At 62.9% G+C, this 14,077-nt stretch overlaps 1 protein-coding gene across 6 annotated transcripts in view; it reads left to right on the top strand.

The window, feature by feature from the left end:
- KIF21B (kinesin family member 21B) overlaps positions 1–14,077 on the top strand; it is a 44,083-nt gene that overhangs the window by 11,052 nt on the left and 18,954 nt on the right. For 4 of the 6 annotated variants that reach the window (XR_007476170.1, XR_004479794.2, XM_033415895.2 and 1 more), the window contains exons 2-15: positions 1,952–2,174; positions 2,437–2,619; positions 4,311–4,460; positions 4,559–4,693; positions 4,922–5,089; positions 5,361–5,476; positions 5,941–6,136; positions 7,213–7,402; positions 8,226–8,289; positions 8,369–8,569; positions 8,903–8,984; positions 9,263–9,356; positions 10,070–10,261; positions 12,155–12,354. Coding sequence is in view for 4 of the 6 variants with exons in the window: in XM_033415895.2 (XP_033271786.2) it covers positions 1,952–2,174; positions 2,437–2,619; positions 4,311–4,460; positions 4,559–4,693; positions 4,922–5,089; positions 5,361–5,476; positions 5,941–6,136; positions 7,213–7,402; positions 8,226–8,289; positions 8,369–8,569; positions 8,903–8,984; positions 9,263–9,356; positions 10,070–10,261; positions 12,155–12,354 (2,194 nt within the window). In the remaining 2 variants the exon portion in view is untranslated. Of the gene's footprint in view, positions 1–1,951; positions 2,175–2,436; positions 2,620–2,872; positions 2,996–4,310; positions 4,461–4,558; positions 4,694–4,921; positions 5,090–5,360; positions 5,477–5,940; positions 6,137–7,212; positions 7,403–8,225; positions 8,290–8,368; positions 8,570–8,902; positions 8,985–9,262; positions 9,357–10,069; positions 10,262–12,154; positions 12,355–14,077 lie in introns of all 6 variants that reach the window. The other 2 variants (XM_049707108.1, XM_049707194.1) reach the window with 1 other exon arrangement.

Here is a 14,077-nt window from a genome sequence, read left to right as displayed (position 1 = left end):
GAGGGGCCTCAGAGGCTGCCCCCCGCCAGGCCCCTGGTCCCCCTGGGAGCCCTGGACACCCTGGGCCCCCCGGGCCCGAGCTCCTGATTTCCCACCTGAGGCCCGGTCCCCTCTGAGGTCACTGCCTGGCATGCTGGGTCCTGCCCCTCAGCCACATGAAGCACGGGAGCGTCGAAGCAGCAGAGCACGCACCACCCGGCCTCAGACCCTGCTGCCCCTGCTGCCTGCGACTGGCCAGGCGCCATCTATTTCCTCGTCCACAGTGGGGACCACAGCGTCCCCCTCGGTGTGGTCGTGCGTGTCGGCCGCCACCACCGGCAGTCCAGGTGGGAGCGCTGCAGCCTGGGCGTCTTACTGGCAGGTCAGGTTTCTGGTCTGCAGGTGCAGAAAGGATGGGTGGAATCCACAGCTCCCTTCCCAGCCAGAAACCAGTCTGGGGGAGACTGAGAAGCTAGATTCTCACTTCAGCCTGGCCCGGAACAGCTGGACGAGGGGAGGGGGTGGTAGCCTCCTTGGACGTCCGGACCTGGCAGCCTCCATGGTGTGAGGACCTGTCCACACCTCAGGGGAAAGGCTGCTGAAGGAAGGCCACCAACCATGGGAGTGAACTGGACCTGGGGTTCTAACCACCTGCTCCCCCGGCCTCTTTAACCCCCTCGCAGCAAAGTGCAGGTAGCAGGCCCAGGTGAGCACCTCACCTGGCCTGCAGCTCTGAGGGGCCTCGGGGGCTGGACAGCCGGGGACAGGGACAGGATGGCGGCTTGGAGGGCCCGCCTCTGCAGCGAGGCGCCCCGAGGTCCTGGACGCCTGCCGGCCTGGCCCTCGCACTCTTTTCTTCTCTTGGTAAATGTTGGCTTAGGGAGAGGGATGCTGACAAGTAGCTCATTGTGAGAGGCCGGCAGAGGGGCTGGCTTTGTGAGCCCATGAGCGCGGAGCCTACCCCCCGCCTTACTTTAGGCATCAGGAGGCGCTCCCCGCCAATCCCGACACACGCATGCTCACTGACTCACACTTGGTTGCCATGGGGACCTCCTCCGGCAGTGGCTGCTTGGAAAAGGGGAAGGGGCGGCGCATGGAGACGGCCCTGTCCAAGGCTGCGCACCCCCCCCTTAGCCCTGATGCTGCTTGCCTTCCTCTTTAGTGGGGAGCCCCCAGGGTCCGGGATGTGGCCCCTTCTGTGGCTGGTGCCCCTGCTGGAGGTCCCTGCCTTTCTCCAACTTTTGCCTGGACCTGCTCCGCAGGGCTGTGCCTGGTCTGGCGCCCTTGGCCCCCTGAGAGGAAAGAGCTTGTGCCTGTGACTGTTCCTCCGGCATCCGGTAGACGGGGGCGGGTCCTGAGCTGCGGGATCCCTGCAGCCCCCGCAGGCCTGGGCAGAGACGCAGGTCTCCTGTGGAACGTAGCCCCCGGGGGAGCAGCCAGGCCTCGCCCTTCCTTCCCCTGCCTGGTCTTGGGCTTTGCCTCCCCAGAAGGGGGCCAGCTGCCTTCTCTCCCCCGCTCCGTGGGACAGACTCACGCGCTCCAGTCGGGAGCGTGTGCTTTCATGTCAGTCAGACCTGTCACGGTCCGTTACACAACCTTGGGCAAGTCATTTAAACTCTCCCAGCCTCTGTTTTCTCCTCTGTAAAATCAGGCAAATCATACATCCCTCGCCGGTTTACGGTAACGAATACATGAATTCATTTAGGTAAAATACCTTGAACGTAGGTTGGATACACAGAGTGCTCACAAAATGTTAGCAGCTGCTGCTTCGGGGGGCGTTGACGTTACTCTTGCCGTTATTGTTAGCGTAGTATTACAAAGCTGCCCTCATCCTAGGTTTCCTTCCTTCTCCTCCCGCTTGTGGGGCAGGAGGGGCCTGGGGGGGTGGAGGCTTGGTGGCAGGACGGGGAGGACGGTGGCTGCAGTCCCCCCGAAGCTGGGTCTGACCCAGGACTCCCCCCACCCCGGGCAGGATCCGGCCCCAGCTGTCAAAAGAGAAGATTGAGGGCTGCCACATCTGCACGTCGGTCACCCCGGGGGAGCCGCAGGTCCTCCTGGGGAAGGACAAGGCCTTCACCTATGACTTTGTGTTCGACCTGGACACCTGGCAGGAGCAGATTTACTCTACCTGCGTGAGCAGGCTCGTGGAGGGCTGCTTCGAGGGCTACAATGCCACGGTGCTGGCCTACGGGCAGGTAAGCTGCCTCCTCCCACCCACAGCCACTGCTGCCCCGGGCTCCCTGTCTGATGGGAGACAGAGCCGCGCTCAGAGCAGCTGAGACGCAGCTGCGGTTTTGTGGTCCGAGGGTGCTGCTGCGTTGCTGGCTGCGGCTTTGGGACCAGGCCGGGCAGGGACCCAGGCTGGGAGGTAAATGAGGGGGACGCAGCCGGGATCCGGGGCTCGCTGGTGCCCCCAGGGTGCTGGGTGCCACCCTCCTTCCATCTTTGCCCACGCAGACGGGGGCCGGGAAGACGTATACTATGGGCACCGGTTTCGACGTGGCGATGGCGGAGGAGGAGCAGGGCATCATCCCGAGGGCCATCGCGCACCTCTTCGGGGGCATCGCCGAGCGCAAGCGGCGGGCACAGGAGCAGGGGGTGGCCGGGCCCGAGTTCAAAGTCAGCGCCCAGTTCCTGGAGGTACCGTGGCCTCGTGGGTGGGCTGGAGGGAGACGGGGGCAGCAAGGCCTGGAAGCTGGGCTCCCTGCCAGGGCCGCAGGAAGAGCCTGGGGAGCCGGGGAGGCATCTGCATGTGATGGAGGTTCCTGCTGTGGAAGTATCCCCGCCAGAGCCGGGGGGCCACCTGGTGGGACACTGAAGGGGCTTCCTGCCTCAGACGGAGCTTGAGTCAGTGAGAACCTGTAGGATCTCTTCAAACCCTGACTGATTACAGCTCCGACACGTACCAGATGTGTGCCCTTGGGCGAGTCGTTTCACCACTCTGCAAAATGGGGGTGACGACACCTACTTCCTAGGGGTTTCAGGGGATGATGAGGAAGCACCTGCCCAGCACACGGTGAGACTCTAGTTCTCGCCCCTTCTGGCCTCTGCTGGGCCCTCCCCAGCCTCAGAGCGGCCTGCCCTGTCCCTTTCTGGTTGAGGTCCTTCCTGACCCTCTGAGCCTTTTCTAACCCCAGAGCAGGAAGGTCCTCCTGAGGGGCCTTTCTGGCGTCTGGCCCTGCCTCTCCCTGGGAGGATGTCCGGGTGCCGAGCCCAGGGACCGTGGCAGCTGGGGGCTTTGGGGGTGGGGAGGGGGCCTCTGGCCTGCCAAGGGGCCTCTCAGAAGCGTCTCCAGGAAGGCCGGCGGGCCTGGGTACTTCCCGTGAGGAGGGGTGTCCCCAGGCTCCTGCTCTAGCGCACCTGGACCGGGCAGCGCCAGCCCACGGACCCCCGGCCCTGGGACGTTGGCTGGGCGTGGGGCCACCCTGGGCTCAGCCCCAAAGAGCAGTTCAGTACCTAGAAAACCCATGCCAAAGGGTGACCCACAAGGGGTTAAATGATGCCATGCGTCTGTCCCAGCAGACAGACAGACACCAAGGCCCCCACGTCTGCACCGGTCCCTGCCGTTTCCTCTTCCCCTTCCTGTGGGGTATTTCTGTCCCTTTAAGGCCATCAAAGCCTCGGATGTCCGAGGGCTGTGGCCTGCCCCTTCCTCCCTCGGGATTCTGTTGGCCACTGACCAGCTGCCCCATCCCTCCTGCTCTCCAGCCCCAGCCCCCTGCATGGTGCAAACGCCAGCAGGTGAAACTCTCCCTGCCAGCAACTCCAAACACAAGAGTGTGCAAGCCTGAGACCCTCTGAAATGGGGTGCTGCTCCTGGCCAGGCCTCCTCCCGTGGTGGCGTCCCCAGACTGCTCTCCATCCCGCGTTCCTCAGCCCCCAGGGACCATAGGGATAGGACAGGGCGCTGCTCAGCTCTCCACTGAGTTCCACCCCCCTCCCTCCTGGAGCCACACCCCCACCCCCCTTTCCTGCCCTGTAACATCCCAGGCTCTGCCCCAACCACGGTCACATGCTGTTCGTCCACGTGAGGACTCGAGTCCCCTCGTCCCCATCAGGTCCTTAGCCCCCCACCAGGGCTGAGCGCTGGGTGCCACTTCCTTGGGGAGTGGAAGGGCTCTCAGGATAGCTCTCCCCGGGGCCCAGCTGCCCTACACTGTCCAGGGGAAAGATCCCGGAGCCAGAGCCCAGAGAGGACCGGGGGTGGCCAGGTCGCCTCCCAGAGCCTGGTTTCCACACCTGCAAAGCAGAGCTGGCCTGTGACACGAGAGAGAGCCCCCGGGGCCCCTCCGCACCCACCTGCACCCAGCGGCTGTCTTCCGCCCGCACAGCTCTACAACGAGGAGATCCTCGACCTCTTCGACAGCGCCCGCGACCCTGACGCCCGCCACCGCAGGTCCAACATCAAGATCCACGAGGACGCCAACGGCGGCATCTACACCACGGGCGTCACCGCCCGCCTCGTCAGCTCCCAGGAGGAGGTGAGCATCTGAGGAGCCGCCCGGGTGCTGGGGGCTGGGGGCTGGGGGCCGGGGGCCGGGCTTTGCAGCCAGCTGGTCCTCACGTCCGCACTCCCCAGCTGATCCAGTGCCTGAAGCAGGGCGCCCTGTCGCGCACCACGGCCAGCACCCAGATGAACGTGCAGAGCTCCCGCTCCCACGCCATCTTCACCATCCACGTGTGCCAGATGCGCCTGTGCACCCGGCCCGACCTGGTGAGGAGCCCGCGGCGGTGTGTCGGAGGGCGGGGTGGCGACGGAGCCTGCCGGCTTGCGGACCTTTCTTTTTCTCGGGCGGGGAGAACCGGCACATGCACGCAGTCAGATGCGCTGTGTGTGTGAGCCCCCCAGCCACGCTGCACCCCGAATCCCGAGGGCAGGGGCTGAGAGCAGAGGAGCCCAAGGCGGGCGGGGGCTGGGAGTCACACGCCCGCTTCCCTGCAGGTGAACGAGGCCGTGACCGGGCTTCCCGACGGCACCGCTCCCTCCGGCGAGTATGAGACGCTCACCGCCAAGTTTCACTTTGTGGACCTGGCCGGCTCAGAGCGGCTGAAGCGGACGGGGGCCACAGGCGAGCGGGCCAAGGAGGGCATCTCGATCAACTGCGGCCTGGTAGGCACGCGGCAGCCAGCATGGCTCAGCCTCAGACCCTCCCCAGGCCCCCCTCGGGCTGGCTACTGGCCGGAGCCCCGTGTGTCACTGCTGTTGGGCCTCTGGACCTTCCCCCTCCCCCTGTCCCCGACCGCCTGACGTCACCAACCATCACACATCTGCCTTTAAACCCTCAGGGAGCCTGAGGGCTGCTGGGGTCAGCGAGCCGCTGGTCCCACCCCCCTCCCTCCCTGGGTGCTCTCGAGCCAGTGCCGCCTGTGGTCTCCCGCAGCTGGCCTTGGGCAACGTGATCAGCGCCTTGGGGGACCAGAGCAAGAAAGTGGTGCACGTGCCCTACAGGGACTCCAAGCTCACCCGGCTCCTCCAGGACTCGCTGGGCGGGAACAGGTACCTGCCCGCCACCCCAGGGAGGGGCAGGGGTGAAGGCACAGGGGCACACTGGTGGGAGGGTTGGAGGCAGAAGGCCCAGTGGACAGGGGGCCCTCCCGCCCCTGTGGGCCGCAGGCCTCGAGGTGCCCGTCGGCCACTACGGTCGGACCCAGCTTTCTCATCTGCGCAGCAGGGAGGGATAGTCCTAAAGGAGGTGCTAGAGCCCAAAGGGGAAAATAGACGGGGGCGCTAAGGACACACACAGGGCCATGATTTCGGCGATGACACATCACGGCCTCCCTTGCTGTGGTCACCGCTGTTGGAGTGGAAACCTGGGCTAGGTAGTCCGGATCCCCACGTCCCAGGTTCTGCCCAGGTCCTTAGGGCTTCCAGGCGGGAGCGGGATCTGCTCTGAAGTGATGCTCCTGGGCCGGCCATGTCCTCGTCCCTCACTCCCCACACCACTCCCCCATGCTCCCCAGCCAGACCATCATGATCGCCTGCGTGAGCCCCTCTGACCGGGACTTCATGGAGACGCTCAACACGCTCAAATACGCCAACCGAGCCCGCAACATCAAGAACAAGGTGGTGGTGAACCAGGACAAGACCAGCCAGCAGATCAGTGCGCTGCGGGCCGAGATTGCGCGCCTGCAGATGGAGCTGATGGAGTACAAGGCGGTGAGCGGGCCCCCCCCCCCAACCCGGCCTCCCCGCGCCCTGGGCATCGCCATGTGCCAGCCGCGGCGCCCAGTGCCAGGCTCACCTGGTGGGTGACCTGCGCATACGAAGTTGGAGCCCTCAGGGCTTAGAATATAAGAGAAGGGAGAGCACACCCCTGCTTGCATAGATCTCATGTGTAGGGCAGACGCTCTGCTGGGGTTTCCCGTCTGCTGAATATGCCGTGTTGGACCAGGTAAGACTCTAGGCTGCGGCACAGAGTGAGGAGAGTTGATGGGGACCACGTAAGTGGTCCAGCGTGCCTGGGGGATGCTGCAGGAGAGGGTTGGCCCTCCTTGCTCAGGTGGTCAGGGAGGGCCTCATGGAGGAGGGGACCTTTTATGTGGATCTTGAGGAATGAATGAGACACCAGCAAAAGGAAGTGGAGCAGGTGTCCTAGGATGCCAGCAAGCCACGTGCAAAGGAACAGAGACAGGAAAAACGAGTGCCTTCGGGGGTGCGTCCCATTCTGTGCGACTAAGGCAAAAGTCACCAGCTGTGGCCCCTGGCCCGAACCTAGCACACAAGTGGGTTTTGGTTTGACTCGCTCTTTGCTTTAAAAGAATGCAACGTAGTTGTCATGCTTTCTGAAAATCAGGGAGTTTCCGTTTTCCTTTAAAAATCTGAAGATGTAATGATCTGGCGCTGAGCTGGCTGGAGTGGCCCAAGTGGCTGCGCCTTTTAGACTGAGGGCGACTCTGTGCTCCAATCTCCACCCCTCCCTGTAGTCTCACACCCAGACTGCCGTCCTCCTTCGTGCCACCCACCGGGGCCCTTCGGGTTCCCACCCTCGGGTTCGTGTCTGGGGAGGCGGGAAGGTGAGCAGTAGAGAGGGAGGTGGAGTGAGAACACAGTGGCCTGCAGTGGCTGGTCACAAAATGTGGACTTTTTGTTGTCACTGGGGCCACGGCAGGTTTCTGAGCGCTGGGAGGTTGGCAGGGCCGCCTCGCCGAGGGAGGGGCCGGGGCGGGGGTGGCGGGGAAGAGTATCATCACCCCCCCCCCGCCCCTGACCCCTCGCCCCGCCCCTCCTCCCAGGGCAAGAGGGTGATCGGGGAGGATGGCGCCGAGGGCTACAGTGACCTGTTCCGGGAGAACGCGATGCTGCAGAAGGAGAACGGGGCCCTGCGCCTGCGGGTCAAGGCCATGCAGGAGGCCATCGATGCCATCAACAGCCGTGTCACACAGCTCATGAGCCAGGAGGCCAACCTGCTCCTGGCCAAGGCTGGTGAGTCAGGAGCACCAGGCTGGCTCCGGCGCGGGCGGGCTGGGCCCTCCGCCCCCCACCCAGCCCGGGACGTGGGGCGTGCAGGGCGGCGTCTTCTTTCTCTGAAAATGTGATCATATGTACTGTCCTGTGACTCCCTTTCCACTTAGCATTACGCCGTAGGGATCTTTCTGTATATTTTTAAAAATTATTATTTTTGGCTGCGTTGGGTCTTCGTTGCTGCGCGCGGGCTTTCTCTAGTTGCGGCGAGCGGGGGCTAGGCTTCGTTACGGTGTGTGGGCTTCTCATCGCGGTGGCTTCTCTTGTGGAGCATGGGCTCTAGGCGCACGGGCTTCAGTAGTTGTGGCACGCGGGCTCAGCAGTTGTGGCTCGCGGGCTCTAGAGTGCAGGCTCCGTAGTTGTGGTGCACGGGCTTCATTGCTCTGCGGCATGTGGGATCTCCTCGGACCAGGGATCGAACCCATGTACCCTGCATTGGCAGGCGGATTCTTAACCACTGCGCCACCGGGGAAGTCCTGGGATCTTTCCGTATTAAAAACATACAAGCCTACTTAATGCTCTTCAGCTGCACAGTGTTCCATATGTGATGGCAACGAATAATTTATCATAACAGCCTCTATTGATGGATATTTGCCTGTTTCCAGTCTCGCCGTTAGCAGCTGCGCCTGTGTGTCTCTGCGCCCACAGACAAGTCCCTCTTTGATAGATTCCTCCTTGAAAAAGGCCCTGTTGGAGAAGACAGTGATATAAGACCACCAGCTTGGAGCTAAGGTCCTTGCTGTACTTATTATCTTCACGTTCTTCCTCCCTGCCACCCCCTCAGGAGACGGCAGCGAGGCCATCGGTGCTCTGATCCAGAACTACATCCGGGAGATTGAGGACCTGCGGTGAGTGAGCCCCTGCGCACCTGGGCGCCCTGGGGCCGAGGCAGTGCCGCTCACCCGCCCCCCACCCTCCCTTCCGCAGGACCAAGCTCCTGGAGAGCGAGGCCATGAACGAGTCCCTGCGTCGCAGCCTCTCTCGGGCCTCGACCCGGGGTCCCTACTCCCTGGGCGCGTCCCCGGTCGTCCCGACCGGCTCCATGGAGGATGCCGCTGAGGTCATCCGCCGAGCCAAGCAGGACCTGGAGAGGCTCAAGAAGAAGGAGGTCAGGCAGCGGAGAAAGAGGTGAGGGGAGGCTCCCCCCAGGACCCTGTGTCCAGCAGGGGCTGTGCGTACCCCGGGTGACCTGGGGACTCAGTGGGCCGGTCTCATTTGTGGGCAGAAGCCTCCCACCTTCCTCTGACGCTGGACTTTCCCCGAGGAGAGGGAGGGTGGAGTCCCCCCAGGGTTCCTTCTGAGCTGGGGGCCAGGGAAGAGCAGTGGATCCCTGCAGAACCGGAGCCCAGCCCCATACAAGGCCCTAGAGACGAGGCGCTCTTGCCCCCCCATCCCCCCGCCCCACCCACACACTGAAGGCAGGTCAGTACCCTAACCGGTCCACCCTTCACTCCTGGGCAGCCCAGAGAAGGAAGCCTTCAAAAAGAGGGCAAAACTCCAACAGGAGAACAGCGAGGAGACCGATGACAATGAGGCCGAGGAGGTGAGGGTCCCCTGCCCACCTCGGGCCGCCCCCATGTCCCTGCCGGGGTGCGGGTCGCCATGACGTCCTTGCGCCGGGGAGGGGCTCCTTATGCCTCGCGGTATCTGACTGGTCACCATGTGACATCCATCCTTCAACCCCTCTTCCCAGCTGGGGGATGGGGGCGGGAGGCTTCCATAGAGGGGCTCTGCCCGGGCTGTTGGGAGGCGTGGGTGGGAAGCCCCGCCAGCACCGCGCACCCCGCACTCCCCACCCTTCTGACGGCGCCTGGTGCCCAGGAGGACGAGGAGCCGGAGGAGAGCGGCCGTGAGGACGAGGACTCGGGCAGCGAGGAGAGCCTGGTGGACTCGGACTCCGACCCCGAGGACAAGGGTGCGTGCGTGCGTGCGTGCGTGCGTGCTCCTGGGTGGGGCTGCCCGGGGCGGGGCTGCCTGCCACGCAGGCGCAGAGAAACTGATGCGGCAGCGGGTGTCTCGGCCGAACTGAGACGTGAAACCAGTAGTAGCAGAAACAACAGGGACGCGATGGCAGCAGCAAACTCTCACTGAGCGCCCGCGGGTGCCGGGCACTGAGGTGAGCTCTACCCTTCACGGGCCTGGCCTCTGCATCCTCACAACCGCCCTGGACGGAGGTGTTAGGTCTCCTCCCTTTGTCACCACTGAAGAGCAAGCTCACGAGGGTTGGTGGCCTCCCCGTGTGGGAGATGCAGAGCTGGGCCTTGGACCTAGGTCTGGCTGGTCTGCAGCCCACTCCTCTAAACGGGACGTGTGTCCCTCAGCTCTGCTCCGACCCAGAGTCCTGCTGGCTCCCAGGTCGTCCACGGCGAGTGGGCATCAGCCTCTGGGGCACAGCAGATGTGGGTGGGACGCCTGGTCCCCCCACCCCCCAGCTCCCTGGCCCAGGCCCGCACTTCCCGGGCAGCTCTTTAAGGGTGTTGCCACCTGGCAGCACCTTCCCACCATGGGATGTGTCACTTCCTCTCGCCACTGGTCACTGAGTGGTCACGGCTGGCCAGGGGAAGGCCCGTCCCCTCCACCACGCCCCTGGCCCCCGGCCCCCGATCCAGCCTGTCTCTGCCCCCACAGAGGTGAACTACCAGGCTGACCTGGCCGACCTGACGTGCGAGATCGAAATCAAGCAGAAGCTGATTGACGAGCTGGAGAACAGCCAGCGGCGGCTCCAGACGCTCAAGCACCAGTACGAGGAGAAGCTGATCCTGTTGCAGAACAAGATCCGGGACACGCAGCTGGAGCGGGACCGCGTGCTGCAGAACCTCAGTGAGGCCCCGCCCCACGAAGCCCCGCCCCCGCGAAGCCCCGCCCCGTACCCGCCACACACACCCTCCCCGGGCCCCTCCCCGTCAGAAGGGCACCACCGGGTTACCTTGGCCTCTGGGCGGGGCATTCTGACCTTGGACTGTGTGCACTTAGACCCACAGTCAGAAAGTCCTTGTGTCCAACTCTGGTCCCTTTGCTACGTTCCCAGTTTATCATTTCTATTATTTTTACCATCGCCTTAAGTATTAGAATCCTGTCTCCAGGCCCATGAAGGTGAACTCCCTCAGCCTTTCTTCCTGAATTTGCTCCTTGGGTGTCTCCTTTGATCGCATTTACAAGTCTGCTTCTCACAATGTTATCTTCCTCACATGGCTCTCAGCCCCTTCATCCCGTGACTCACGCACTCATCCACTCGTTCGTTCACTTACTCAGCAAACATGCATTGAGTGCGTCTTGCAGAGGGTCCTTGTTCTAGATGCTAGAGATTTTGGAACGCACGTTCTAGTGGGGAGAGACAGACGTAAATAAGATAAGTGGCAGATCCTATAGCATGTCAGGGGGTGATAAGTGTCATGCAAGAATGCAGCAGGGAAGGGGGCAAGGTGTGCTGGGGAGGGGGTGGGCGTGTTGAGAAGGATGGTCGTGGGAGACTTTGCTGAGAAGCTGGCATCTGAGCAAAGACTTGAAGGAGGTGAGACAGTGCTGGAGAGAATGAGTGAGGAGAAGAGCATTGCAGGCAGAGGGAACAGAAGATACCAAGCCCCCGAGGCAGGCGTGCACCGGGCGTGTTGGTGGCATGACGAGGGCCCCGATGGCTGGAGCACGGTGAGAGGGGACACTAGAGTCAAGGAGATCAGAGGAGAAATGTCGGACCAGGTGTGTCAGTCATTTTAAGGATTTTTGTCTCATTCTCTGAGGAACATGGGAAGTGTGGGGTTTTAAGGGGTGTGATGTAATTTTTTTTTTTTTTTTTTTGCGGTACGCGGGCCTCTCACTGTTGTGGCCTCTCCCGTTGCGGAGCACAGGCTCCGGACGTGCAGGCTCAGCGGCCATGGCTCACGGGCCCAGCCGCTCCGCGGCATGTGGGATCTTCCCGGACCGGGGCACGAACCCGCGTCCCCTGCATCGGCAGGCGGACTCTCAACCACTGCGCCACCAGGGAAGCCCTGTGATGTAAATTTTGAAAGCATTCTGGCAAGGTCGCTTTGGCTGCTGTGCAGGGAAGCAAAAGTGGAAGCTTGAGACCAGTTAGGAAACTCCTATAAAGGTCCTGGTGAGAGATGGTTTGGACAGGAGGAAGCGAGAAGTGGTCGTATTCCGGATCCATTTTGAAGGTGGAAATGAAAGCCTTTGTTGATTGGTTGGTGGGGGATTAAGAGAAGGGAGCCAAAGATGCCTCCAGGGAGGGAGCTTCTGGAAGGACATTATGAGATACTGAGATGGGGAGGACTGCTGGGTGAGGGGGTGGAGGTCGAGGAGGTGGGTTTGCACCTGCTAGTTTGCCATGTCCCTTAGACGTTGGCAGTTCAGGTAGGAAAGGTCAAGGGTGGAGAACCAGGTCGCTCCTTCTCCCCGAGCCCACTCACTCTGTCTTCTCTTGCTAACTCTTCCCCGTCCCACTGGTCCCGGCCCTTTCCTCCAATCACGGGTCAGAACCGAGCCAGCGGGAGTGGTCCTCAGGCCCCTCATGGCAAGCTGACGGGCAGGGGCTCAGAGATCTCAGGATGAAATCACCCCTTCGAGGTCCCTAGAATGCCCTTGGGTGTCTAGTTCACACGAAGGAACGGGCGGAGGAGGGTGTGACTCGCTCACGTCACGCGCCGGCACTGGAGCCCAGGCTGCCCGGGCACTGGGGCCCAGGGCCCTGCGCAGACCCTGCCCCGCTGCACGCAGGTACCATGGAGTGCTACACGGAGGAGAAGGCCAACAAGATCAAGGCGGACTATGAGAAGAGGCTGCGGGAGATGAACCGGGACCTGCAGAAGCTGCAGGCTGCGCAGAAGGAGCACGCGCGGCTGCTCAAGAACCAGTCTCGCTACGAGAGGGAGCTCAAGAAGCTGCAGGCCGAGGTGGCCGAGATGAAGAAGGCCAAGGTGGGGTCCGGGGCGGGGGGCTGGGGCTGGGGCGTGGCCAAGGTGGGAGTGGGGCGTGGCCAAGGTGGGAGTGGGGCGTGGCCAAGGTGGGAGCATGGGCGGGGCCGAGATGAAGAAAGCCTAGGTAGAGGCGGGGCTGGGTGAGTGGGGGCGGGGCGGAGATGAAGGCGTCAAAAGGGGGCTGGGGGGCAGGGGTGTAGTTTCAGACCCACTTACCATGTTAAAAATAATCATTGCTGTCAGCGTGGCTGCTTGTCTTGACACACGATATTGCCTGTTTCAGCCCCATCCTGGTCCTGGACCCAGTCCTCTTAGTGCGTTGTCCAGGGTGAAAGCACCTTTACCCCCGGAGGGGCAGGAGAGGGTCCCCAGGGACCCCGCCCCTCACGCAGTGCACGTGAGGCCTCCCACCTGTGCCACATCTGCCTATACTCATAATAATAATAATTATGTAGTGATGATTGGATGTGACTCTCCGCCAGTCCCCCAGCACCACGACCGCATTGGGTCCCGAGGTGGAGCTGGAGAAAGCAGCTCAGGTGTCACTGCCACTTCCTCGGAGAGTGACTCCCGCCTCCTGGGGCAGCGCTGGGATTCAGACTCAGTTCTCTGCCGCCACCCTTTTCCAGTTGCCATCGTCCGGGGCGCTCAAGTCTGGCTCCTGTCTCTAGTGCCTCCCCGTCCGGCTGGGTCCTCATTCCCTCCCGGGCCCGAAGATCCGTGCTGCCTTTACGTCCTCTGTCCCCTTGGCTGCCTGGTCCGCGTTCCTGCCCTGGCCCCAGCCCCCCATGTGCCCCAGCTCCCCGCAGCCTTGTGCCAGGCCCTGGGACAGGACCCCAGTGAGCTGCAGACAGCTGGCCTTGGGAACAGGTCCCACAGAGGGGACCACCCGGTGCCATAGTAACTGCGTCCTCACCGCCCGACTGGGCTGGCGTTGACCGGTGTGCAGCGGAGAGAGATGATGCTGTGATGATGCAGATTCTGACAGGTGGACCCTCAGCCATCAGGCTAGCCACCTCCCCTAGGCAGGCTCTGTCCCCAGCCACGCCTGGGCCACACATCCAGGGCCCATCAGCCTGTCCAGGGTGGAGAAGGGGCAGTCTCGCTCTGCTCAGACTGTCCGTCCTGCACTGGCCCCAGGGAGCTGGTTTGCCCCTGGGACCTCCACCAGCAGATGCTGATCCGGGCTGCAGGAGGAAGAGGGGGACTTGGGTCAGCGGGCGCCCTCTGGTGGTAGGAGGGAGGGACCAGGGCCTCGGTTGTCCCCATTTGGAGGCTGCACTGCACACTCTGCAGCTCCTGGAGCGTTCTGGGGGCTCTGCCTGCGTCCTAACTCTGTCTCCCTGGAGGCTCCCTGACTAACTCCTCTCGAGGCGGTCCTGGCTGGTGCCAGCGGGCCGTCATCTTAGCGGGAGGTGACTCTGCTGTAGATCCGTATGAAGGAGGAGCTTTCTATGGCTCTGAAGCCTGAAAAAATTATGTAATAATGCCCAGGATCTGTGTGAGGGACAGAGGGTCCCTGCGTGTTCCCGGGTTTCAATCTCAGCTTGCTCAGCCCTTCAGCCGGGGGCCCCGCTCTGCCCAGCTGACTGTGCTCTTGTGAGCCTAGGAAAGAGGCTGAAAAGAGCACCCTTGGGCTGTCCCAGGGTGCCCAGCAGGGGCCCAGGGCTCCTGTCAGGAGCACCGAGGGCAGCCGTCAAGGATTCTAACCAGATGCCGCGAG

The sequence above is a fragment of the Orcinus orca genome, chromosome 1 (genome assembly GCF_937001465.1).
Source record: "Orcinus orca chromosome 1, mOrcOrc1.1, whole genome shotgun sequence".
NCBI lineage: Eukaryota > Metazoa > Chordata > Mammalia > Artiodactyla > Delphinidae > Orcinus > Orcinus orca.
The sequence above is the reverse complement of the archived record's forward strand: the minus strand, read 5'-3'. Positions and strand labels throughout refer to the sequence as shown.